Raw genomic sequence first — 25,970 nt, forward strand, 5'->3', positions numbered from 1 at the left:
GCTGCACAGTGTTCCACTGTGGGAGCATACCAGTTTATTTTTTCAGCAACAGAGGCTTGGTTTTTAGGTTGTTTGCAGTTTTTCCTGTTATAAAAATAGGTAGTGAAGAACATTGTTGTAGTTAAATCTTTGTGTATGTCTGTGATTATTTTTATGAGCCACAGTCCTAGAAGGGGAATTGCATGGTAACGTATATGGCCAAGTTCCCCACCAGGAAGATGGTACCATTTTAGGCCTCTGCCAACAGGGCCTGAGCAGCCTGTTTGCCCACAGCCTGCCAGCCCTGGAAATTATCATTCTAAACGAATTGTCCATTTTGCTATTGAAAATTTTTAGCTCATGTGGTGGATCAATTCACCTTCTCTAAAATATAGCCAGTAAAGCTGGCGGTTTCTGTCTAAGACAGGTGTGGTTTGGTCCCTTGATGACAGGCACTGTGCTCGCCTGACCCTGAAGGTAAACAGCAGCACTGCCCCTCCCCATGTGGAGCTTGGTTGAATGGAGCATCATCAAAAAGTGCAGTGTTAGGACGGAAGTAGCAAGTATTATGAGAGCACAAAATGTCTTGTTTAGGTAGGAGTACTGATGGTGCATTGAGGAAGAGTCATTTAAGCTCAGACTGAAGATGAGCAGAAGAGCAGGGGAAGTACATTCCCCGCAGAGGGAGCAGCTTGAGCAGAGGTCCTGAGTTGGGAAAGCACCTCTATTCTATTCTATTCTGTTCTGTTCCTGTCCCGTCCATGGCTTGTGCTAATAAAGGATGACTTATTCAGTGTTGAGGTGTTAGGAGTAAGATGGTCATAACTATAGTATCTGTAATAGAGAAAAACAGGAGCTAGCCTAATATGTCCATTAGTAGGGAAATGGTTAAATAAATGAATACATTTATCCCAGGAGTATCAGAGTGTGGTATATCTATTTACGTGGATGTGAAAGGAGACCCATAATGTATTGAATGGGGGGGAATCATGATCCAGAGCTGTTACTACGTGTATAGTGTGATTGTGTTAAGTAATCAAAATTGCCAACTGTGTGTGCATGTATCTGTATATATTTGCATGTGCATAGTTTCTATCCTGAAGCTTATAGCAAACTTTAAAAGTAGTTTTCTCTTGGTGGTAGTGGTAGAGGACAGACTTTTAAAAAGTTGTATTTTTTGAAGTTTTCTTTTTTTAAATACTACTTCTGAAAAAATAAATAAATGCAGTTCTTCCTGGTCTTGAGTTCTTATCTTCACTTGGGCCAGGGACGTATTTAAGTAGGACTAAAACTAAAATTGGAGACCTTAATCTTCATTATACTATCAGGGTCCGTTGGACGCAATTTTCATTTTTGAGCTTTCTCTACCTCTGTAAGAATTGATATTGCATGACTTTTATTCTTTTTCTAGAGGTTTTAAAAAGAACAAAGAGAAAACATACTTATTTTTGAAAGTAGAATAATGATTTCTGTCTTAAAATGATCATGTGGGTCCTTTGGATCCTTTTATAAATCTTTACATTATGGAATCTTAATTTTCCTATGCTATGAAAAACATTTTGCTGCTGTCCTCCTACATATCATTTCAACACTCTTCATCATATCTTCCCAAATATGCAATAAACAAGACTAAAATAATAATAAAGTGGAAGAATGATGAAATCCTTGGTGGATGATACAGTAGTGAAATAATCGTCATTATTGCATCATCCTTTAATGCTCTTACTGCATTGCCTAATGTATCACATTATCTTTCAAGAAGATACAAAAGAAGACTGGAGACACCATCTTTTTACTCTACTTTTAGCTTTTGTTGAACCCAGGAGAGACTTCAGAATTTTTCTTTTTCCATCCGTACTGGCAAAGAGAAGAAAATTGATGGAGGAAGACATTTTCATTATTAGGCAAATGAGAAGATGAATGCAGAGAGACAAACAGCAGCATTCTAGACTCTAATGGTGATGGTGAGATTGAGTGTTGATGTGACTCAGACTGGGAGTCTTCAGTTGATACCTTAGATAAGTTTTCCCAGACTTGAAGAGTTGGCAGGTGAACTGTGTATTTCTCTGGTGTATGAAAAAGAAATGTACATTCTCTTCTGGTCAGTCATTCAACAGGAAGGACTTCGCTGCACAATATTTTGCAACAAGAACTGGACCATCCTGTTCGGTTTTTCTAAAAAATTTGTGTGGCAGCATTCTCTCATCTTATATGATGTTTGGCCACCAGAGTTTTCTCACCACTTAATGTCCACAAAATAACTGGATACATATAGAAAGAGGTGTATGTATTAGAAGGAAATTGATGATACAACAATGAAAAAAATCATTAGATCCTTCTTTTGGTGTTTATAAATCTAGAAATGAAAGCATTTTGTATTGGGTTGGCCAAAAAGTTCGTTCGGTTAGTGAATCCGTTCGATAATGTTCTTCGTGAAAATGAAAAATGTGTCTTTTATTTTTACTTAAAACCGAACGAGCTGTTTGGCCAACCCAGTAGTTACGGGGCAAAGAAGATGGCTTTTCTCCCTTCAACAAAGTTATGAGTCAGTTTCAAAAGTAATGTGTTTTGACAATACCAGTACGAGAAGAATCAGAATCATGATAAGCTAGAACCCATTGGAGGTGGATTTGAAATCTGGCATCGTTACTATGCGCAGTGCTCAAAGTTCAGGCGTGACAGCTGGTGAGCAGTTAGTTGCATTTAATGACCTTGCCCATTTTGGGTATATGTACCTTCCTTCCTGACTACAAACCTGGAATAAAAACTTAGGTTTGTTATTTTAGTTTTTTATTAAAGTCTCTAATGAAATGATTTTTGTTGTCCTTTTATTCTGTATGTTATTTGTAAAATGTCTTTAAATATAGAAAAATAAAGAGGGCCCATTGGAGCCAGATGGTAAATGGTGATTACTATTTTTCCCTGGCATATTGAGGGTTAAGCATGGTTCAGAGTGTTTTTTTCTTTTCTTAATGTTGCCTAGATTTTATTGCTGAACCATACACTATGGGATTGATGTTAACAGTAATTCCCACTTCATGAAGGTAAGACTGAGGGCCCGCTACACTTTCCTCATCTCACTGGGAATGGTATTTGTGGATTTGTTTTGAGTCATTTGCTGCTTCCCCCATTGCAACATTTTGTCCAGTCCAGATAATATTAAAATTATTTATGTAAAAGAGCAACATAATCTCACTTCCAGATAAATGTATATCTTTGTTTCCTGTTTTGCATTTTTATTTTACTGGCTGCTTTGTCCCTTTTGCAATTCCTTCAGAAGCAGTACCTTCGAGCAGTGAATCTCAACTCTGTTTGCTAGTAAAATCACCTGGGGACTTAAAAAAAAATCAAATACTATATATAAAACGATATCCTGGGACTTCCCTGGTGGCGCAGTGGTTAAGAACATTGCAGGGGACACGGGTTTGAACCCTGGTCCAGGAAGATCCCACATGCTGTAGAGCAAATAAGCCCATGTGCCACAACTATTGAGCCTGCGTTCTAGAGCCTGCGAGCCACAACTACTGAAGCCTGCGTGCCTAGAGCCCGTGCGCTGCAACAAGAGAAGCCAGCGCAATGAGGAGCCCGTGCACCACAACGAAGAGTAGCCCCCGCTCGCCACAACTAGAGAAAGCCCGTGCACAGCAATGAAGACCCAGTGCAGCCAAAAATATATATATATCCAGGCCCTATCTGCAAAAACTTGAGTTCACTTATCTGGAGCAGGGCTCTGGCATCTGTATTTGTAAAGCTCCCCAGTGATTCTAATGCTGCTATGGTTGAGGACTGCTGGCTGAGAGTTTAAAATTTAGTAGTAGACCATTGTTTTTTATCAGACTTATGTAGAACCTCAATATGCAAAATAGGAAAATAACATTTCATTAGTAAAACTTACAAGTTTGAACTTTAGAATATTTATAAAAGGCAATGAGAATGATTTATGTGAATTTTCACAACACAAAATTATACTGTATATTGTTTTGGTCCATTTGAAAAAGAAAGCCACATGGCTGGGAAAGATCCAGTCCCATTTTAGAATAGCAGTTAACTCTTCTATGGGGAGAAGAGTGAGAAAGGCTTCATTCATTGTTTTCCGTATAAAAGCAAAAAAAAATTGATGTCAATAGTGTCTAGTGTTGGTATTTGTTAAATCCAGCACAATTGCCTGTTACATTATTATCTGTACTTTTCTGTATGTTTGAAATAGGTCATAACTAAGAATAAAAGTTAAAAGGAATTGAGCTGATGTAGTGAACAAAAAATGAAAATTGGGATACATGCATGGCAATAGAAGTATTATCGTCCTCATCACCTGGTTTATTTCCAAATTTGGTTCTTGTTGCACCTAAGGAAAACATTCTCATTGACATAGTTATTTATCATGAGGGTGGACCAGTTTTTAAAATAACTCATTTATTTAAAAAATCTGTGGATACTCTTCAAATAAACAGCTGTCAGAAAACTTGTTTGTGTACAAAAATGAGTTAGCCTGTTAGCACAAGTTAATGTGTTGATGGTCTCTAGTGTGTTACTGTTTGGTATGAAACACATAGTTTTCTTTGTTGCTTTTCAAAAAATTAAGGTCAAATATATAGATAATATAAAGGACGCCATTTTAACCATTTTTTAAGTGTATAGTCCTATGACATAAAATATATTCTCAATGTTATGTAACTATCACCACTGTCCATTTTCAAAACGTTTTCATCATCTCACACAGAAACTCTTGTACACATTAAACAAAACTCCACCTTCCCCCCGTCCTCATCCCCTGTAAACCTCTGTCCTGCTTCTGTCTCCGCACTTGCCTGTTCTGGATACCTTGTATAAGTGAATATTCGTCTTTTGTGTCTGGCTTATTTCATTTATCGTAATGTTTTCGAGGTTCATCCATGTTGTAGCTTGTTTCACAATTCCATTTCTTATTAAGACTGAGTAATATTCCATTGTATCCGTATTCCACATTTTGTTTATCCGTTCATCTGTTGATGGATGTTTGGGTGGTTATCATCTTTTGGCTATTGTGAATAATGCTGTTATGAACACTGATGTACAAGTATCTGTCCCTCCTGAGTATATATTTAGCAGTGAAGTTGCTGGATCATATTGTAATTCTAAGTTTAACTTTTTGAGGAACCACCATACTGTTCTCTACAGAGGTTGTACCATTTTACATTCCCACCAGCAGTGTACAAAGATTCCAATTTCTGCACACTCTTGACAACACTTGCTATTGTCTGTGGCTGTCCTTATGGGTGTGAAGTGGTATCCCATTGTAGTTTTGATTTGCATTTCTCTATGATTAGTGATGTTGAGCATTTGTATATCTTCTCTGGAGAAATGTCTATTCAAATTCTTTCTCCATTTTTGAATTGCATTGTTTGTTGTTGTAGTTATTTATATATTCTGGACATTAATTCTTTAACAGATAAATGATTTGCGAATATTTTCTTCCATTCTGTGGGTTGTCTTTGCTCTCTTAATCGTGTCCTTCAATGTACTGAAGTTTTTTTTGGTTTCTTTTTGTACAAAAGTTTTAAATTTTGAGTCCCAATTCATCTGTTGATTTTCTTTTTTAAAAAATTAATTAATTTGTTGGTTGTGTTTGGTCTTCGTTGCTGCGTGCGAGCTTTCTCTAGTTGCGGCGAGCGGGGGCTGCTGCTCTTCATTGCGGTGCACGGGCTTCTCATTGCGGTGGCTTCTCTTGTCGCGGAGCATGGGCCCTAGGCACGTGGGGCGAGCGCAGGCTCAGTAGTTGTGGCGCATGGGCTTAGTTGCTCTGCGGCATGTGGGATCTTCTGGACCAGGGCTCGAACCCGTGTCCCCTGCATTGGCAGGCGGATTCTTAACCACTGTGCCACCAGGGAAGTCCTGTTGGTTTTCTTTTGTTGCCTATGCTTTTGGTGTCATATCCAAGAAATCATTCTCAAATACAGTGTCATGAAGCTTTTCCCCTGTATTTTCTTCTAAAAGCTTTATACTCTTAGCCCTTATGCTTAGGTGTTTGATCCATTTTGAGTTAATTTGTGTATGTGGTGTGAGGTAAGAGTCCAACTTCATTTTTGTGTGTGTGGTATCTGGTTTTCTCAGCACTATTGTTGAACATGCTTACTTTTTAAAATACAGTATTTTTTTTGTTGTTCTTGTTTAAACCTATTTAAAAAATAAATTTCAAACCAAACCTCTTTGGAACTCTAGCCTTCTAAGATACCTTGCTTGAACATTTCTGGCTTTAAGGATTCACTCATAAAAAGGCAGGCCCTCTTTCTCCTTATGATTTAAACAACAAGCATAAAAGTGTGTTTGGCTTAGTTAATCACCAGAAGTTGCTATGCAAACAGTTTTCACCAGGTAGTGAGTGAAGTGAAACCAGATTGGAAAGAAAACATTATCATCATGGAAGGAGAGAAAGAATTACAGTGTCTGGTTAAATTTACTTATACAGGATTATATCCTTAATTATATTAATTTTTTTTATTTAGAGTTTTCTTTCTTTTAATTATAGTTTGAAATATGGATCCTGTGTTAGGGTTAGGATCGACCTGATAAACCTAAGGAAATGCACAACAAATCAAATCCTGGTGGTGCTACATCTTGCCTATTCAGTGATTTCAGCCTTGGGTTCCTGTCATATAGTTCTTATCCTGGAAATAGGATTTTACAAATTCTTTGACAGAAGAATCCCAGTAATAAGAAAAACACAGCTGTCTTGCCATGTTTTGGGGTCACTCTGCTATTACTGAGCTTATCTCATTTCTTGCATTATCACTGCCACACAGTAGAGACTCCATGTGGTCCGTGTGCACAGAGAAGATCTCTGCCCCTCTGTAGTCCCAGCCTGTGGAGGACTGACTGTAAGTGAACCTTGTTGCAAAGCTGGAGTCAGCTTCTGTTCAAGGTCCTTTCTTAGTCTGCACCGTGCGTTTTTGCCGGCAGCAGTGAAGGAGGAGACACGTGGCGGTTTTGTAATTGTCCCACTGCAACTGTTTTTAAAAAGTGGTTTCCAGGGATTTTTTTTGTCCAAATAAGAAACCCACATACCTAGGTGGAGAGACTTACATTTGTCCTTGCCATGCCCCACATAGACTGTACTGGGACTTTTTCCAGAATGTGGCTTGCCAGTCCTTGAGGGGGCTTCGGGAGTCCCTCTTCCTGAGCGGCTGTGGCTCACTACAACGCGATTAGACTGATCCGTACCCAAAGGCCTGTTATGTGTGGACTGTTTATGTTGGATTTATGAGGTAGAAACTAGCCAAAGTTTGATAGGACACTTTTTTTTAACCTTTTAATTTCAGTGACACATGGAACACATGTGGCTCTGTTCACGGGGTTACTGCTGCATCCATAAAGCCTAGTTTCAGTGCTTTTAAGATTTATCATCACAGCTGGGATCTTGACCGTTTTAACAAGAGTTCACTACTAACCAATTATTCTTCCTTTAGGTGAACGGAAGAGAATCAGAAGAAGAAAATCTCAATAAATCTGAAATAAGTCAAGTGTTTGAGATTGCACTTAAACGGAACTTGCCTGTGAATTTTGAGGTAAGCTTATTTTACACATCTATTATACTGTTGGTGTTCATCATCGGAATTGTATTTTTCTTAAATAACATCGGAATGATAATCATATATATGTGAATCTTCAAATTTAAGATTCAAACTTTATTTATTTTTAAGTAATCATGTTTTATTAACAGAAGAATCTACAAATTTTTTTTTTTTTTTTTTTGGTGGCATGTGGGCCTCTCACTGTTGTGGCCTCTCCTGTTGCGGAGCACAGGCTCCGGACGCGAAGGCTCAGTGGCCATGGCTCACGGGCCTAGCATCTCCGCAGCATGTGGGATCTTCCCGGACCAGGGTACGAACCCGTGTCCCGTGCATCGGCAGGTGGACTCTCAACCATTGCGCCACCAGGGAAGCCCCCAAATTTTGTTTTTTTTTAAATTTTATTTATTTTTTTATACAGCAGGTTCTTATTAGTTATGCATTTTATACACATCAGTGTATACATGTCAATCCCAATCTCCCAGTTCATCTCACCCCACCCACCCCACCCCTGCCGCTTTCCCCCCTTGGTGTCCATACATTTGACATGTGTTTGTGTTTTTTACGTTTTTTTCCCTGTAATTCATTTCTAATCTCATAGCGTTGTGGTCGGAACAGATGCTTGATATGCTTGATTTCAGTTTTCTTAAATTTACTGTGGCTTGATTTGTGACCCAAGATGTGATCTATCCTGGAGAGTGTTCCATGTGCACTTGAGAAGAAAGTGTAATCTGTTTTTGGTTGGAATGTCCTATAAATATAAATTAAATCCATCTGGTCTATTGTGTCATTTAAACCTTCTGTTTCCTTATTTTTTTCATTTTGGATGATCTGTCCATTGCTGTAAGTGAGGTGTTAAAAGTCCCCCACTATTATTTTGTTACTGTTGATTTCCTCTTTTATAGCTGTTAGCAGTTGCCTTATGTATTGAGGTGCTCCTAGGTTGGGTGCATATATATTTATAATTGTTATATCTTCTTCTTGGATTGATCCCTTGATCATTATGTAGTGTCCTTCCTTGTCTCTTGTAACATTCTTTATTTTAAAGTCTATTTTATCTGATATGAGTATTGCTACTCCAGCTTTCTTTTGATTTCCAATTGCATGGAACATCTTTTTCCATCCCCTCACTTTCAGTCTGTATGTGTCCCTAGGTCTGAAGTGGGTCTCTTGCAGACAGCATATATATGGGTCTTGTTTTTGTATCCATTCAGCAAGCCTGTGTCTTTCGGTTGGAACATTTAATCCATTCACGTTTAAGGTAATTATCGATATGTATGTTCCTATGACCATTTTCATAATTGTTTTGGGTTTGTTTTTGTAGGTCCTTCTCTTCTCTTGTGTTTCCCACTTAGAGAAGTTCCTTTAGCATTTGTAGAGCTGGTTTGGTGGTGCTGAATTCTCTTAGCTTTTGCTTGTCTGTAAAGCTTTTGATTTTTCCATCGAAGATTCAAACTTTATATTTATTTAACAAAGCGGTATTTATTCCTAGGGCAGCCACGGATCTCTAGGTGGTCCACAGCTGGCCTCTGTAGGTCCATTAACCTCCTAAAATGGTCTGAAGGGGATCCTTTTGTTGTTCACATGTGTTTTCTTCTGGCGGGAGGGTCCGTTGCTTTAATAAGATTCTCAAAAGCATCTGCTACACTCCAAATATTAAGAATCTCCTTAAATGGTCCCTAAAAATGTCAGAGTAATTGTTAAAAAGACATAAGTTTTGTCATTGTCCAGTGTGTGCCTCCCAGTTCACCCATTTAATAACCTCATTTGTTGTTGGAGACTTTGTGGCCTAAAAACAACAATTAATGATTGTTAGTTCAAAATGGAAAATAAAGTACATTTAGTATGTGTTTCTTTCAAAGACACAGTGAGTCCAAATAGGTTAGGCAAGTAAGGGGGAATTTTTTTTAAAGTTTCCATAATTTTCAAAAATTCTTTGCAAATTCTTTCTTTTGATTTCTGTGCTTGGTTATGCAAGGTTGTGTTTTAATAGATTTCTTTATCAACTATTTGGTCTTTCAAAGTTATAAAGAGGATAGGTTTAGTCTTCCAAAGAGCTTTAAAACTCAACGTATTTGTTACTTCAGGTAAATGTAATTTGAGGTGGGACATCTGCTTAAAACAATTTTAAGTGGTTCATTAACTTCTTTTGGCCTATTTCTTTTTAAAAAAGTCTACCTGGGGCTTCCCTGGTGGCGCAGTGGTTCAGAGTCCACCTGCCGATGCAGGGGACACGGGTTCGTGCCCCGGTCCGGGAAGGTCCCACATGCCGCGGAGCAGCTGGGCCCGTGAGCCATGGCTGCTGAGCCTGCGCCTCCGGAGCCTGTGCTCCGCAACGTGAGAGGCCACAACAGTGAGAGGCCCGCGTACGGCAAAAAAAAAAAAAGTCTACCTGAAGTTTATTGTCCTGTAAAATACTTTAATTTTGTAGTTAGGTGATCCCCAAATTTCATGTCTGACTCTCATGAAATATATACCTTCTTCTATTATGTGCTAGTGCCCTAAACTGGCTCCTGAGTTCAGTCCTTATGCCATCAGCTGAGTGATGGTGATGGTGATTTCTGACCTCCAAACTCATCTGTTGCCATGAGGCACAGGTGGGGGTAGAGAGCAGCACTTGGCTCACAGGGCCATCCCACACCCCCCCACACCCATCCCTGCCCCTTCCTGGCAGGCAGGATCAGTTTATATTGTCCCCTTTCCAGAGTGCAGTGCACCAGATGGCTCTCGGGCTGGCATCTTACCTGGCCCTACATCCCTTCCAGCCTTTCTGCCTCTGTTCTGGGTGGGAGATGGTGGCTGGGGAGGCAGTGAGACAGGGGACACACAGAATAATAGGGCTAGTTGTTGAGTGGGAACTAGTTGGGAGCTTCACCCGGAGAAGCCTCACGGTCTCCCTGGGAACCTGTTTTGGGAAAGGGAAGAAATGCTTCTTTCCCTCCTGCTGAGGGATTAGTGTGGCACAAGAATGGATGTTTAAAGATTGGAGGGAGGGGTACAAAGATTGTGGGAATGGGAGATGCCTGGCTTCTCGGGTCACCTAGGGGTTACAGAGGTGACTGCTGGGGCCAGGGCCCTAGATCCTTGTGAAGCTTGGCACCCGCCCACACCAATTGCTGCTTTGCCTGAGAGTCACAGAGCTTTCTGGACCTTAGTGAGGGATTGCCATTTTATATTTTTGCTCTTTGGGATTTGGGGACCAGATTGCTTCTGTCCTACCTATACTTCTGTTTAGGTTTTAGATTTGGCTTTCATACTTCTGTTCAGGAATATATAACACTTAGCAGGGTATTGTCAGGTAGTCACAAAAGAAATTCTGGGAGTGCCCTGTGGTGGTGAATATCTCTTGAGGTAATAATTTAAAACGTGACAGTCTGTGTGTAGGTAGTGTCACTGAGTTTGTTAATATGAGTGCTTATATTAAATAGCTCTCACATATCAAAAGTTCATATTAGCTTCCATTATTAGGTTGAGCAAAGCTTTTATTTTTTCCCCACAGTTCTGTCTCTGGCACCTGGAAGATTCCCTGGCCTATATTGGATGCTCAGGAAATATTTATTGAATAAATGAATAGAATAGTTTTTTGGTTTGTTTTTTTTTTGACAGATAGTAAGATACGTCATGTTGGAAGCTGAGTTAAGTGTGCAGTAGAGAATACAGGAGCCATTCATACGGCTTTTCAGAAAAATGTATACAGCTATGTTTGTGATAAAATACATAGTTTTAGTTAGAAAATGTTACGGTGCTGGTTGATACAGTCACTGGGAGGCAGTTGTGACTTGATCCCACTAAATACAGTCTAGGTTAAACTGCAGGTGTAGGTTGGTGGGATTATGATGTGAGCAGACAATGAAAATGGTTGCTGAGCGACCAGGATGGACTGTGAATCTGAAGTGAGCCATCAGGGTGGCTACCCTTACTTTTCGAGTCTCATCTGAGGACGCGGAGAGCACTGTTCAAGGAGGGAGCATTTGGAATATAGGCTGTCAGTGTGGGAGGGCATCCCGGGGGCTCTCTTTTTTTTTTTTTTTTTTTTTTGTTGTACGCGGGCCTCTCACTGTTGTGGCCTTTCCCGTTGCAGAGCACAGGCTCCAGACGCGCAGGCTCAGCGGCCATGGCTCACGGGCCCAGCTGCTCCACGGCATGTGGGATCTTCCCGGACCGGGGCACGAACCCGTGTCCCCTGCATCGGCAGGCGGACTCTCAACCACTGCGCCACCAGGGAAGCCCCCTGGGGGGGCTCTCTAAGATCAGTCTGCAAGCGCCTGTGGGAGCAGGGCTCTTCCCAACAAACCTCTTCCTTTGTAGGGCAGTGAGGCCGCTCTCTGAGATGCCTCCCTTTCTCACCTTTGAGCACAGCACAGCCAGTTCTTGGGTTCACACAGATTTCCTAGCCATCTTTCCAACTTTTTATTTTGAAACATTTCAAACCAATGGAAAAGTTGCAAGCGTAGGGCAGTGAATGTATCCTTCACATCGATTCACCAGTGGTTAACATTTTAGCACATTTGCTTTTTTTTCTCTGTAAATGTACATATTTTTCTATTTTTCATTCTGCTGACTCATTTGAGAGCAAGTGGCAGACATCATGCCCTTTGACTCCTAATATTTCAGTATGTGTCTCTTAGGAACAAGGACATTATCTTAAAATAACTATAATCTGATTGTCAATACAGGAAATTTAGCATTGCTGTAATACTGTTACCTAATATACATCCTAGATTCACATATTGCCAGTTGTCCCCATGATGTCCTTTAGAGAAAGTATTTTCCTGGTCTTGAGTCTGGTACAGGATCACACATTGCGTTTAGCTGATGCATCTCTTTAGTCTCCTTTAATGTGTAACAGTTCCTCAGCGTTTTTTTTTTTTTTTTTTTTACGTATGGTAGTTCTATTTGTAGTTTGTAGTTTGTCTATTTGTAGGAACCTCCATACTGTTCTCCATAGTGACTGTATCAATTTACATTCCCACCAACAGTGCAGGAGGGTTCCCTTTTCTCCACATCCTCTCCAGCATTTATTGTTTGTAGATTTTTTGATGATGGCCATTCTGACCGGCGTGAGATGATATCTCATTGTAGTTTTGATATGCATTTCTCTAATGATTAATGATGTTGAGCGTTCTTTCATGTGTTTGTTGGCAATCTGTATATATGATATTGGTATTTTTAAAAGTCAGTTATTTTGTAGAATGGCCCTCAATTTGGGTTTGTCAGGATTAGTTTCGAGTTGTGCGTTTTTTGGCAGGGAACGCTACAGAAGTAATGTTGGTTCTCAGCAGCACATGACGTCATTTTATCTGAGTGTTAGTGATGTTAGTTTCATTGCCTACACCAGATGTGTGCCACTCTGTGGAGACTTCCTTTCCCTTTATAGTTAATCCATAACCTGTGGGGAGATGCTTGAAGGCTATGCCCTTACAGAGTTCCCCAGTGTTTCTAGCAGTCATTGATAATTCTTCCCAGCACCAATTATTACTGTGGCAGATGTCAAACGTTGATTTTCTGCATGTCCAAAGAAAATCTCCTCCTGCCTTATATTATATTGATTTATATTAGTATAGATGCATTCAAAGTGTTACTCCATTATTGTTGCTAATCATTTTGATGTTCAACTTGCCATTCAGACTAGCTCCTGTATCCTTTGATATGCCTCTATCAGCTTTTCTTGGTGTGGGGGGCGGGGGGCTGTGCAGTCCTATTCCTTGAGGTATAATTTACATAAAGTAAAATTCATCCCATTTAAGTATGTAATTTGATGTGTTTTGATGGTATGGTTGTATAACTATCACCACAATTAAGATAAAGAACATCTTTCACCCCATAAAGTTTCCCCTGTGTCCCCTTGCAGTCAGTCCCTTCCCTCCATCCTCAGCCTTGGGCAACCATTGATCTGATGTCTGTCCCTACAGTTTTGCTTATTTTCAAAATATTACGTACATGGAATTAGAGAATTTATTGCCTTTTTTTTCCCCTTTTGGGCTTTCCCTTTATCTATTTATTTAACAGGATGAGTAATAACATTTTGAGAAGCCTGGAGGGAGCACATAAAAATATAAAGCCATCTTAGAAAACACAACCCAGACATGACCTTTCCATAATTGTAAATCATGATAACAAAGGCCAAAGTTCCTTGTACTGTTCCTTCCCTCAGGCCTCTCACCTTTTAACAAATGGCCAGCCAGATACAGTGTGTTCAGTGTTGTCCATTTGGAAGTTTGTGATCTTTCCAGATTGCAAGATTACAAATCTACTGGCAAGAGTATGTTGCCTTTTGTGTGGCTTTTTAACTTAACATAATGCAGATTTTGAGTCCCTATGTTATATGTATCAATAGTTCATTTCTTTTTATTTCTGAATAATGTTCCATTGTATGGATGTACCACAACTTATTCATGCATTTACCAGTTGAAGAACATTTCCTTTTTTTTCTTAATTAAAAAAATTTTTTTAAAAAATATTTGGTGGGCGTCCCTGGTGGCGCAGTGGTTAAGAGTCCACCTGCCGATGCAGGGGACGCGGGTTCGTGCCCTGGTCTGGGAAGATCCCACATGCCACGGAGCGGCTGGGCCCATGAGCCATGGCTAATGAACCTGCGCGTCCGGAGCCTGTGCTCCGCAACGGGAGAGGCCACAACAGTGAGAGGCCCGTGTACCGCAAAAGAAAAAGAAAAAAAAATTTTTGGCTGCATTGGGTCTTCATTGCTGCGCGGGCTTTCTCTGCTTGCAGTGGGCCACTCTTCATTGCGGTGTGAGGGCTTCTCATTGCAGTGGCTTTGCTTGTTGCGGAGCATGGGCTCCAGGCGCGTGGACTTCAGTAGTGGCAGCGTGTAGGCTCAGTAGTTGTGGCACACGGGCTTAGTTGCTCTGCGGCACGTGGGATCTTCCCAGACCAGGGCTCAAACCCGTGTCCCCTGCATTGGCAGGCGGATTCTCAACCACTACGCCACCAGGGAAGTCCAAGTTTAAGTTATCTTTGCAGTTCTTTTTATCTTTACACTGAATGTGTATATTCAGAGCGTTGTTTTCCTAACTTGCTTGGATTCTTTTTTTCCCTATGCTAACAGTCTATTACACAGTAATGTATGTATCTTAAGTGCACAGCCCATTAAATTTTAACGTGTAAAAACCCATGATTCACTACCCAGATCAAGATACAGAACATTATCATAACCTCCATAAGTCCCTGTGCTCCTTTCCAGCCAGAAGAAGCTGCTTTCTGTAATCACTATAGATTTTGTTTTCTGTGTTCTTAGACTTCATATAAATAAAAAGATGTAATGTGACTTACTTCACTCTGTATGACAGACTCTAGGTCCATCCACCTAACTACATATAGTTCAATTTCATTTCTTTTTATGGCTGAGTAATATTCTATTGTATATATGTGCCACATCTTCGTTACCCATTCATCTGTTGATGGACACTTAGGTTGCTTCCATGTCCTGGCTATTGTAAATAGAGCTGCAGTGAACATTGTGGTACATGTCTCTTTTTGAATTATGGTTTTCTCAGGGTATATGCCCAGTAGTGGGATTGCTGGGTCATATGGAAGTCAGAAAGAGAAAACAAATACAGTATGTTAACACATATGTATGGAATCTTAAAAAAAAAAAAAAACTGGTTCTTATGAACCTAGGGGCAGGACAGGAATAAAGATGCAGACGTAGAGAATGGACTTGAGGACACCGGGAGGGGGAAGGGTAAGCTGGGATGAAGTGAGAGAGTAGCATTGACATATATACACTACCAAACGTAAAATAGATAGCTAGTGGGAAGCAGCTGGATAGCACAGGGAGATCAGCTTGGTGCTTTGTGACCACCTAGAGGGGTGGTATAGGGAGGGTGGGAGGGAGACGCAAGAGGGAGGGGATATGGGGATATATGTATACGTATAGCCGATTCACTTTGTTATACAGCAGAAACTAACAACATTGTAAAGCAGTTATACTCCAATAAAGATGTTAAATAAAAAAAGATATAATATGGATTGTTGGGTCGAGTTTCTTATCCTTAACAGAATGCTTTTAAGTCTTATCCATGTGTATCAGTAGTTTAGCGCTGAGTGGTATTCCAGTGTATGAATATAAAACTCTTAATTTATCCATTGTCCTATTGATAGATATTGGATAGTTGGGAACCATTATAAATAAGGTTGATAAGTCTTCTTGGGTGCATGTGCACTCAGAATTGCTAAGTCAAAGGGTAGGTGTTTATAAAAACTCTCAAAACTATTTCCCAAAGTGATTGTACCAATTTACACTCCCACCACTTGTTACACATCCTTGCCAAAATGTACCTGTTGAAGTATTTTTTTAATTGAATATTTGTCTTTTTATTATTGACTTGTAGGAATTCTTTAAATGTTCTGGATATAATTCCTTTGTTTGGTACATATATTGCAAATATTCTCTCCCATTCTATGAGTTCCCTTTTTTAATTTTTAAATGTTGTCTTTTGATGAGCAGTATTTAATTTTGAGGACTTCTAATTTGTGTTTTTTTGTGTTCAAGAATTCTTTGCAGACCTCATGTTCATGAAGTTTTCTCCTATGTTTTCTGCTGAAAGCTTTATAGTTTTAGCTTTCATGTTTGGGTCTGTGTTCTAGCTTCAGTTAATTTTTGTTTTTGGTTGAGTTTAGGATCTTGGTTCAGTTTTTTCCCCATGTGGATATCTAGTTGCTCCAATGTCATTATAAAAAAAAGACTTTGGATTTGCTTTGGTGTGTTTGCCAAAAATCAAGACCATCTATGTGCAGGTCTGTTTCTACATTCTTTTCTGTTTTATTGATCTTTTGGTTTATCCTTAAACAATACCATGATGTTGTAGATGCTGTAACTTCACAGAAAGTCTTGAAATCTGGCAGTTTAAGTCTGCTAACTCAGTTGTTCTTTTCAAGGGTATCTTGGCTCATGTAGGTTGGATTTGATTTTTATTTTCCTTCTGTGTGATTATGTAATCACTTTAATTACAGTTAGGTTTCATGTTCATATTTTAGTATTTTCCCCATCTCTGTTGACTTATTCTTATATATTTAATATGTGTTATACTAAATGGTTCCAAGAGTCAAAGCTGCACAAAAAGATATATTCAGAAGTGTCATCTCGTCCCCTTTCTACCCCAGTCCCTCCCACCTGCTGTAGGAAACTGATTCCATTGGTTTCTGCTTTATCCTTCCTGAGTTTCTTTTTGCAAAAATAAGCATATAAACACACACACTTGTGTGTCTATTTATATGTGTGTGTATATGTATACATAGATTTAACACCCCCCCCCCACCCTTTGTACACTCTTTTGCAGTTTGCTTTTTTCAGTTACTGTGTACTGGGGATCACTTTATGTGCTTGGAGATTTTCTTATTCCTTTTTACAGCTGTAGAGCAGCCAGTATTTAATAAGCTCAATCTTGGCTGGCAGCTCAGAGCAAATATTAAACTTGACCTCTGTGTGCTGCATTTATTTCTGGGCTTTGCTGGGCCAGTTTCCTTTCTGCCGTTTGCAGGGGAGCTCACTACACTCAGGACAGTCTGTGACCCTGGGTGGGCGGGAGTAGAAAATGTTTCCCTATTCCATGTCTGTTTTGGACTCATCAGACCTGAGAACATTAACAAGTTTGGGGGGAAAAAGAGAAATGGGAAGAGAAAGCATTCAGGATTATCAGTGTTTACACTCCCTTCATTTAATGGGTCTTGTCCTCAATTCCCCTTTTACTGTGTTTCGTGTGCTAACCAGTGTGCCGTGCAGCTGGTAATGAGTGCCTGTCACGCTTTCACTCAGTCTTTCCCTCTAAAACAGGTTGCCCGGGAGAGTGGCCCACCCCACATGAAGAGCTTTGTGACCAGGGTGTCGGTTGGGGAGTTTGTGGGGGAAGGTGAAGGGAAGAGCAAGAAGATTTCAAAGAAAAATGCTGCTATAGCTGTGCTTGAGGAGCTGAAGAAGTTGCCACCCCTGCCTGCAGTTGAGCGAGTGAAGCCCAGAATCAAAAAGAAAACAAAATGCATAGTCAGGGTAAGGACTTTTCTGAATGAAGAGGGCGTTTTCATTGCCCAAAGGCAGCTGGGGGGTTAGAAGGCTGGTGAAGGAGGTCGGGAGCTGGCAGGCACAGGCCCGGCCTTGGAGAGCCTTTACAGGGGCCACCTTGGGTTGCTCCCACAGGAGTCCCAGGTTAGGCAACGACAGGGACACTGTGCTGGCTTCAGTGGGGGCCTCCGCAGGCGGCCACGCCCGGCTGGGTGCGGTCACAGTGAGAAGCTGTGTGTTGGCAGCCACGCTGCCCGTCTGCAGGGAGAACAGTTAAACTGTGCCGCCTCTGTCTCATTGCCCACTGCGCGGTTCTGAACGCGCGGGAGACTCCTGAGCGGGGAGATGTCTGGGGCAGGCGTAGGCGTCAGACGTATACACCTTCTTCTTATTTTTGAGTCACGTTAAAGGACCTATCAAAAATTATACTCTCTCTCACCCACCCAGAGAAGGGACAGGGGTCCATTCGGGGACAGTTACGAACACCAGGATCCGTTCTGGTTGTCAGTATCGTTTCATGTTGTATCAAAATCCAAGTTTTTCTCACACACAAGTTAGCATATGGTTTCTGGATTTTGTGTCATTGTTAAGAAAGCTGGGAACCCATCCTTATAATGTAGACTTTTGGAAAGTTTTAGAAAGAGTTTGTTATGTTTTTTCTACCTCTTCATTTACTGTCATATGTTGACATTTATTGTTCAAAAGCAGACGTTACAATGATGCTTGCCTACTCGTAGTAAATGGTGATGTTGGTTTGCTAAGAAGACCTTAAAATCACCTCAGAGCGATCATAGAAAATCATTAGGCATCTTTCAATTAAAAAAAGGTTTAAAACAGATCTGATTAATTCTGAGCCTTTAGAACAACATAGAAGTAATCAGCTGTCATGTCCTGGTCTCTGAATAGGCAAGGTCCTTACTGTGACTAACACGGCACATGGTTTCTACATTCATTGTTCCTCAGCTACAAAGCAGCCCGGAGTACGGCCAGGGGATGAACCCGATTAGCAGACTGGCCCAGATCCAGCAGGCAAAAAAGGAGAAGGAGCCAGAGTACCTCCTCCTCACTGAGCGAGGCCTCCCGCGCCGCAGGGAGTTTGTGATGCAGGTGGGTCAGCCGGCTTGTGGGCGGCCCTTCTCTGACCGCCTCCTGTCTCAGGGCCTGAGGTAGTCCAGGGGCCGGACACCTCTCCCCAGGAGGCCAGGTCCAGTGGGCACTCCCTGCCGCCAGATGTCACTGTTATTAGACCACGTTGCCTGCACTAATCTGACGCCTTAAAACGTGCTTGTCTGCACAGCACACATGCTGCTGTATCAACAGGTAGGAGCCTGGACTCACTGCGCCTGTTTAGAGGAGTGGGGGAATCGTGGGTAACTTTTTTCTTTGTTACTTCTTGAAAGTTACTGTTGTTCTTCTCAGAAGCTTTATGAATTATAGAAAGGATCTGCTTCTGCTTCCCCTGATCCTTCTGTAGAGCCTGGAGTCCGGGGATTGGGTTCACGCCTCAGATTTGTACAGAGCGTTTCTCCATGCACTCAGCTTATTAAACAGTTATTCATACGGGCAGCTGAATGTTTTTTTTTTTGTTGTTTTTTTGTTTTTTGCGGTACGCGGGCCTCTCAGTGTTGTGGCCTCTCCCATTGTGGAGCACAGGTTCCGGACGCGCAGGCTCAGCGGCCATGGCTCACGGGCCCAGCAGCTCCGCGGCATGTGGGATCTTCCCGGACCGGGGCACGAACCCGTGTCCCCTGCATTGGCAGGCGGACTCTCAACCACTGCGCCACCAGGGAAGCCCTGAATGTTTGATTTGAATTTAATAGTGTTTTCTGGTGAAAAACAGAATACTTCACTCTGCATAGCAGTTTACAGCTTATAAAGCACCATCAGTTAGCCTGGTGTGTTTCACCTCTGCAGTCAGAGGGCAGGAAGAGTAATGACCCTTCCATGTACAAGAGAAAATTGCAGTTTGTTGAGAGGCTCAGTAATTCGCCTAGGATCAAACGGCTGGTAGATGCCCGGTTGGGATTCAACCCCCGGCCCCTCTTCACAGGCCAGGGAGGGTTTCCTTGACTCTTTCGTGACGGGGCTTCTGGTTTTGGTCTGCGGTCAAGACCAGCTTGGAAGGGGATGGTAAGCAGTGATGTGTGTTGGAGTATGTGTAACAGCCAACTCTTAGGGAAAGGCAATGTGTGTGGAGGCTATACATGTATATGCACACGTATTATATGTACATATGTGTATATTATAAATTTTACTGATAAGAAGGAAGTGTAGCATACAATTTACAAAAAATACTTAATACTCTTGTAAATTTCATACATCTGCGTGACAGTCACCAATAGCAGCGTTACAGAATGAGACTCGTGTGAATTCTTTATTCCCCTCAGGTTCAGCAAGGAGGTTTGCGTCTGTCATTGTTGAATGACTGTGGTACGAGCATGAGGACTGGTTGATATTTTTATTTACATCAACAACAAAGACATGTCAGAACTTCACTCATTTAAACAATATGAATGGCTTCTTTGCTGAATCAGATAATACTTTTCCAAGACTGGAAGTTTCAGTTTTTTGTATTAGTTACGTCATGGCTGCAGACTTGACAACAATTTAAAGATTAATCTGCATTATTAACCTTTTCTCCATCACTTAAGCTTAAGAATAGACAATCAACAGTATAACTTAATCCTTGATAAGTAGTAGTTGCAGATTTCTGTGGTGTAAGTACTGTCACTGTGGCCATTTTCTGTCTGAGTTGGAAAGAGATGTGTAGCTGCATATTGACACCATACACATACAAGTGTAAAGAATCTCAGAAGCATAGACAATTGTAAACTGGAGTCCAGTTAGGAAGTGATGAATTTGAAGTATTCATTCCGTTTGTTAAAATAATTTGTTTAATTATACGCTTATATACTTTAGTGTTTAATAATAGCTACCTTTAACAGCCACCTCTCCAAATTCCTCAGGATTTCATAATGGGCTCTCACAGGCTGGTCCAAGCCAGCTCCAGGGCACCACTGTTAAGCCATCCATCTTCTGACCATTCTGGGTTCTTTTCAGTTCCTGACCAGTCTTTATTCTAAAGGGTTAAGCCCTGATCTGAGTTCTGCCTTCTTTATGCAGGTGAAGGTGGGAAACCACACTGCAGAAGGATCAGGCACCAATAAGAAGGTGGCCAAACGCAATGCAGCCGAGAACATGCTGGAAATCCTTGGTTTCAAAGTCCCACAGGCTCAGCCCACCAAACCAGCCCTCAAATCAGAGGAGAAGGTGACTGCTCAGGGCTCTGTGTCCTTGCTCTCTAACTGCAAGATGACCTTCTCAACTCAGGACTCTGACTCCTCCAGGGCTAAGCTTCAGGGCAAGGCTTCATCCTCCTGGCAGTAAAGCAGCCCGGCTGAGCAGGGTCCTAGCATTTGGTTGATTATAATGTGGTCAGAAGGGGAGTTGCATGTCCATGGCTCCAAGCATGGTGCTGGGTTAAGTCGTTACTGTTTCAGTATCTTTGTGGTCTGGGATGCTTGGTGGAGGGCAGCTTCTCTCCTTTTGTGGGATGACGGGTAATTAATTGGACTTGAAATTAATGCGTGTGTGATTCTGTCATTTGTGCTCTTAGAGTGAGTCCTGCATAAAAGACTCATCAGCCTTAGGCTTTTGTTAGCTGTGGAACACGCTTGGGACACTGAGACAGTGTGATAATAGAGTCAGGGCCAAATCCATAGTTTCGATTTGGGATTTCTTTCACTTTATGAATTGAACATTAGACAAAAATGATCCCATATTGAAAATTGCACTTCTGCCAAGGTTGGTAAGCAGTACCCTCAGTGAAAGCCTTGGCCGACCTTGTTTCCAGTCACTGGATGGTCCTTTCAGGATAAACTTGAAAACACCAGGACTGATTGAGTCGTGTCTGTCAGTCCTGTCAGCAGAGAGAAATGGCAGCAGCTGTGGCCACATAGTTAATAACTGGGATCCCAAACACTCATCAGAGAATCTGTAGAGATCCTGGACTTGGCTTTGGGGGTTTTCATTCCAAAATCTTACAGAGCATCGTAGGCAGCTTTGTCTTCTCAGAAGGGAGACCTTTGTGTTTGGCAAAAGAAATTTTTTTTTTTTTTGCGGTATGCGGGCCTCTCACCGCTGCGGCCTCTCCCGTTGCAGAGCACAGGCTCTGGATGCGCAGGCCCAGCGGCCATGGCTCACGGGCCCAGCCGCCCCACGGCATGTGGGATCTTCCCGGACTGGGGCACGAACCTGCATCCCCTGCATCGGCAGGTGGACTCCCAACCACCGCGCCACCAGGGAAGCCCCCAAATTTTTATCTAGTAACATTTTCCCCCAGCATTTGTTATCTTTGGTTATGTCATTTTATCTTTTAGTGGGACATGTGCTCCAGGAAATATTCTTTGTTTATTTAATTATTTAGCATCAACCTAAAAGTTTCTTTTTTTTTTTTTTTTTTTTTTTTTTGGGGTACGCAGGCCTCTCACTGTTGTGGCCTCTCCCGTTGCAGAGCGCAGGCTCAGCGGCCATGGCTCACGGGCCCAGCCGCCCTGCGGCATGTGAGATCTTCCCGGACTGGGGTACTAACCCGCGTCCCCTGCATCGGCAGGCGGACTCTCAACCACTGCACCACCAGGGAAGCCCCCAAAAGTTTCTTTCTTGGTCAGCTCTATCGATTTAACATCTTCAGGGTCCTTCTGGTTAAACGTTCCCCTCTCGTGAGCACAGGACAGAGGCCCCATCCCTTAGATGCTGTTCGTGGACAGGCTGACATGGCTGAGAGTGTGCTTTGGGAGAAAGCAGGGGGCTCTGCTGTGGGCACATTGGCGGCACAAGCAGACCAGTGGTGGGGCCTTGGGAGAGGGCCTTTTGCCAGTGCCCTCATCGTTTAAAAGTTTATAAAACTTAAGATTAGTGCTGGTTGGAGTTTGTTTAGTTTTGGACAGAAGGAACTAAGTTTTCAACAGTTTGATTGATGCTCATGGCCTTTTTTTGTGTTTTTTTAAGACACCCATAAAGAAACCAGGGGATGGAAGAAAAGTAACGTTTTTTGAACCTGGCTCTGGGGATGAAAATGGGACTAGTAAGTGTGAAAGTTAATATTGTCTTGATCTGACTGTGATTCTGGGCTTTGCGTGGTTCCTGGTAATAGCAGGAACCTAGGTAATGAGTTAGTGGTCAGTGCTTGGTTCTGCATTACCCCTGTGCTGTTGTGTGTGCTGGGGGGGTTGGGGGGGGCAGCGTGGGGTTTTACAGCATCTCTCCACGCGGCATGCGTGGACTTGAGTTGATTTGTCTGCTTGTCCATCCCCAGGCCATAAAGAGGATGAGTTCAGGATGCCTTATCTTAGTCATCAGCAGCTGCCTGCTGGAATTCTTCCCATGGTGCCCGAGGTTGCCCAGGCCGTAGGAGTCAGTCAAGGGCATCACACCAGAGAGTTCACCAGGGTAGCTCCGAACCCTGCCAAGGCCACGGTAACTGCCATGATAGCCCGTGAATTGTTGTATGGGGGCACCTCGCCTACAGCCGAGACCATTTTAAAGAATAACATCTCTTCAGGCCACGTACCCCATGGACCTCTCACGAGACCCTCAGAGCAGTTGGACTATCTTTCCAGAGTCCAGGGATTTCAGGTAACTGTTGGGTCTGAGCTGTGTGGTCTGTACCTCAGTGCGGTCATCTCTGGTTTCTCTCAGTACTAAGTAACTTGTTTTTTAAGTCAAGTTCTTTGTCTCGGGGGATGGTTGGGGGAAGCATGGTAAAGAGTGGTCCTGAGGAAGGGAGGAGGCACGGGAAGTATTAGAACCCTAGATGGTAAGAGAATATCCTCAACCTTTGGTAATTTTTAAGAATCCAGGCCAACCGTAATGACAAAGCCTCGAATCCAGTGGTAGTTACAAATTTAGACTTCAGTGAGAACAGATTCATTGTGCTGGCCCTCTTTCTACCTGCCAGGAAAGGACATGGCTTCTTCCAGACCAGGGTTTCTGAGTAGACATTTAGGTTCCTGGAAGATTCTGGAAGCTGGGGCCCTGGCATCCTGCCTGCAGCCCTCAGTGCCCCTTATCCGCAGACCCCGCTGTGAGTCTCTTGTGCCTGTTGAGCAGGAGTTGGTGTAGACAAGTCAGGCTGAGACCAGGGAGAGGTGTCATCTCTGTTCACTGGGCCCAGAGCCACAGCCCTGTGCCGGGCTCATACTCCCCGCCTTCCTGTCCTTGCCTCAGTTTTCTTTTCCCCTTTAGGTTGAATACAAAGACTTCCCCAAAAACAACAAGAACGAATTCGTATCTCTTATCAATTGCTCCTCTCAGCCGCCCCTGATCAGCCATGGTATCGGAAAGGATGTGGAGTCCTGCCACGATATGGTACGTTACCCCCCGCGGTGGGCCTGGCTCCAGCTCGTTGCTGGCCTCAGAAAGACAGGAAAAGGATTCTCCTGCAGACTTCGAGAACAGTTGATTGTTTTACAGGGTTCATATTTCTGAGGACTTTTCTTAGGTTACTGGCTTGATTTCTCATTCTGTTGATCAGAACTCATGGGCTTTGGCCAACCCCTCTCCTCTCTTCCCTTGCTGACCTGAGAGGTGGACTTGGGTCCTGGAACGCATCCAGATACTGTATTCAGTTCATCTCTGACCAGAACAAGGAATTGCATGCCCAAGTTCTGGCAACTTAGAAAGCCCCTTGTTTTGGTGTTCTGTTCAGATGAAATTATTATTGTAAGAAATACTAAAATGAAGAAAAGGAATTGATTAAATTGACATAAACTGTGGTATATTCACCTGATGTAATATAATGTACCCATCATATTAATGTCACCGAGGGTAATGTATTCTAACACGGAAACATGATACGGTTTTATTTTAAAGCGGGATATAAAATTTGTAGTCTGGTGACCACAGGTTAAAAATGTTAGAAGGCAATATATAATAAAATTAACAGAGGTTGTGATTCAGTGAGGTAACCATGGATAACATTTTTTAATTTATATTTTTAATTAAAAATTCAAACATGAAAGGGTTATTTAGTGGAACCACTTGTTTTGTTGGGCAGTAGGAGAAGCCCTCGACTTGCTATTCAGTGTTGTATACTGTGGTCCTGAGCGGTGGCCGTGGTTTGACTTCCCTTTTCATTCCTGCTAGGCTGCACTGAACATTTTAAAGTTGCTGTCTGAGTTGGACCAACAAAATACAGAGATGCCAAGAACAGGAAATGGACCAATGTCTGTGTGAGTGAGCTGATCTACATGGAAAGGCAGTTCTGTTCCTCATTTGCATTAAATTCAAATTGTCTGCTCAAGTTAGTAGTGAAATACTTGTCTTAGTCACTTTCTGTCCCTTTGCCCTGAAAGGTTTCCAAGTTTTGGGCAGAGAGCTCTACTTCTTTTTAATTTGTTTGTTTTGTTTTTTAAATTAATTAATTTATTTATTTTTGGCTGTGTTGGGTCTTCGTTTCTGTGCGAGGGCTTTCTCTAGTCGCAGCGAGTGGGGGCCACTCTTCATCGCGGCGTGCAGGCCTCTCAGTGTTGCGGCCTCTCTTGTTGCAGAGCACAGGCTCCAGACACGCAGGCTCAGTAGTTGTAGCTCGCGGGCCTAGCTGCTCCGCGGCATGTGGGATCTTCCCAGACTGGGGCTCGAACCCGTGTCCCTTGGGTTGGCAGGCAGATTCTCAACCACTGCGCCACCAGGGAAGCCCTTTTTTTTTTTTTTTTAGCTTTCAATCGGTCATACATTCACATCGTGCAAAAGTCAGAATTATTTTAAAAGGTGTCCACAGTGATACGTCTTGCCCCTCATGCAGTCCTCATCCATACCATTCTCTTCACCCCACCCAGAGATCACATTTGTATTAGTTTCTTGTGTACCTTTCCTGTATGTTTCTTTATGCAGATACATTTATTTCCTTATTTTATTCCTTTTCCTCCTAGAGATAACATACATACCCATTCTCTTCTTTGCTGTTTTCACTTGATGGTGTATTCTGGGAAGACCTTAATCCAGTTATCATAAACTGGGGCCTGAACTATCGGACTTCTCGATGTCTGCTAGTTTCATTTGTAACATGGCTTAATTGTCTTAAATTTCAAAACTTGGGTCATTTTTGGTTTTTTTCTTCCTTAAAGGTGTGGGAGGTGCTGAACCTTACCTGGCCATGAACCATTGAAAAATCCCAACATACATACTGAAAATACTGAAACTGCTTTGAAAATTTGGAACTTCTGATACCTCCAGTGGGCCGAGAGACACGATGGGTAAAGGACTGGAGACAGCAGTGGTGAAGAAGGCGGGGCCCCAAGGAGGCAGCGGCATGGCCGCTCGCCTGTGCTATGGTTTCTCCTCACGCAGCAGCAGCTGCTGGGGGCCGGGCAGGCCTGCTGGGCACCCTGGCGCCACTGGGAAACCAGCGGGTCCACGCCCCAGGCACC

The 25,970-nt window shown here is 42.3% G+C and overlaps 1 protein-coding gene across 7 annotated transcripts in view; it reads left to right on the forward strand.

Moving 5' to 3' along the window:
• Nucleotides 1–25,964, forward strand: part of STAU1 (staufen double-stranded RNA binding protein 1) — a 72,613-nt gene extending 46,649 nt beyond the window's left edge. For 4 of the 7 annotated variants that reach the window (XM_024750290.1, XM_024750293.1, XM_024750295.1 and 1 more), the window contains 9 exons: nt 7,422–7,520; nt 17,299–17,529; nt 18,505–18,648; nt 20,665–20,811; nt 22,552–22,627; nt 22,859–23,178; nt 23,788–23,910; nt 24,688–24,773; nt 25,668–25,964. In XM_024750290.1, the coding sequence (XP_024606058.1) occupies nt 7,422–7,520; nt 17,299–17,529; nt 18,505–18,648; nt 20,665–20,811; nt 22,552–22,627; nt 22,859–23,178; nt 23,788–23,910; nt 24,688–24,773; nt 25,668–25,683 (1,242 nt within the window). In that variant the 3' untranslated portion in view covers nt 25,684–25,964. Of the gene's footprint in view, nt 1–7,421; nt 7,521–17,298; nt 17,530–18,504; nt 18,649–20,664; nt 20,812–22,551; nt 22,628–22,858; nt 23,179–23,787; nt 23,911–24,687; nt 24,777–25,667 lie in introns of those variants that run through there. The other 3 variants (XM_024750294.1, XM_024750291.1, XM_024750292.1) reach the window with 2 other exon arrangements.
• Nucleotides 25,965–25,970: the final 6 nt, after the last annotated feature.

This window comes from Neophocaena asiaeorientalis, unplaced genomic scaffold (assembly GCF_003031525.2).
Source record: "Neophocaena asiaeorientalis asiaeorientalis breed wild unplaced genomic scaffold, Neophocaena_asiaeorientalis_V1.1 scaffold606, whole genome shotgun sequence".
Classification (NCBI taxonomy): domain Eukaryota; kingdom Metazoa; phylum Chordata; class Mammalia; order Artiodactyla; family Phocoenidae; genus Neophocaena; species Neophocaena asiaeorientalis.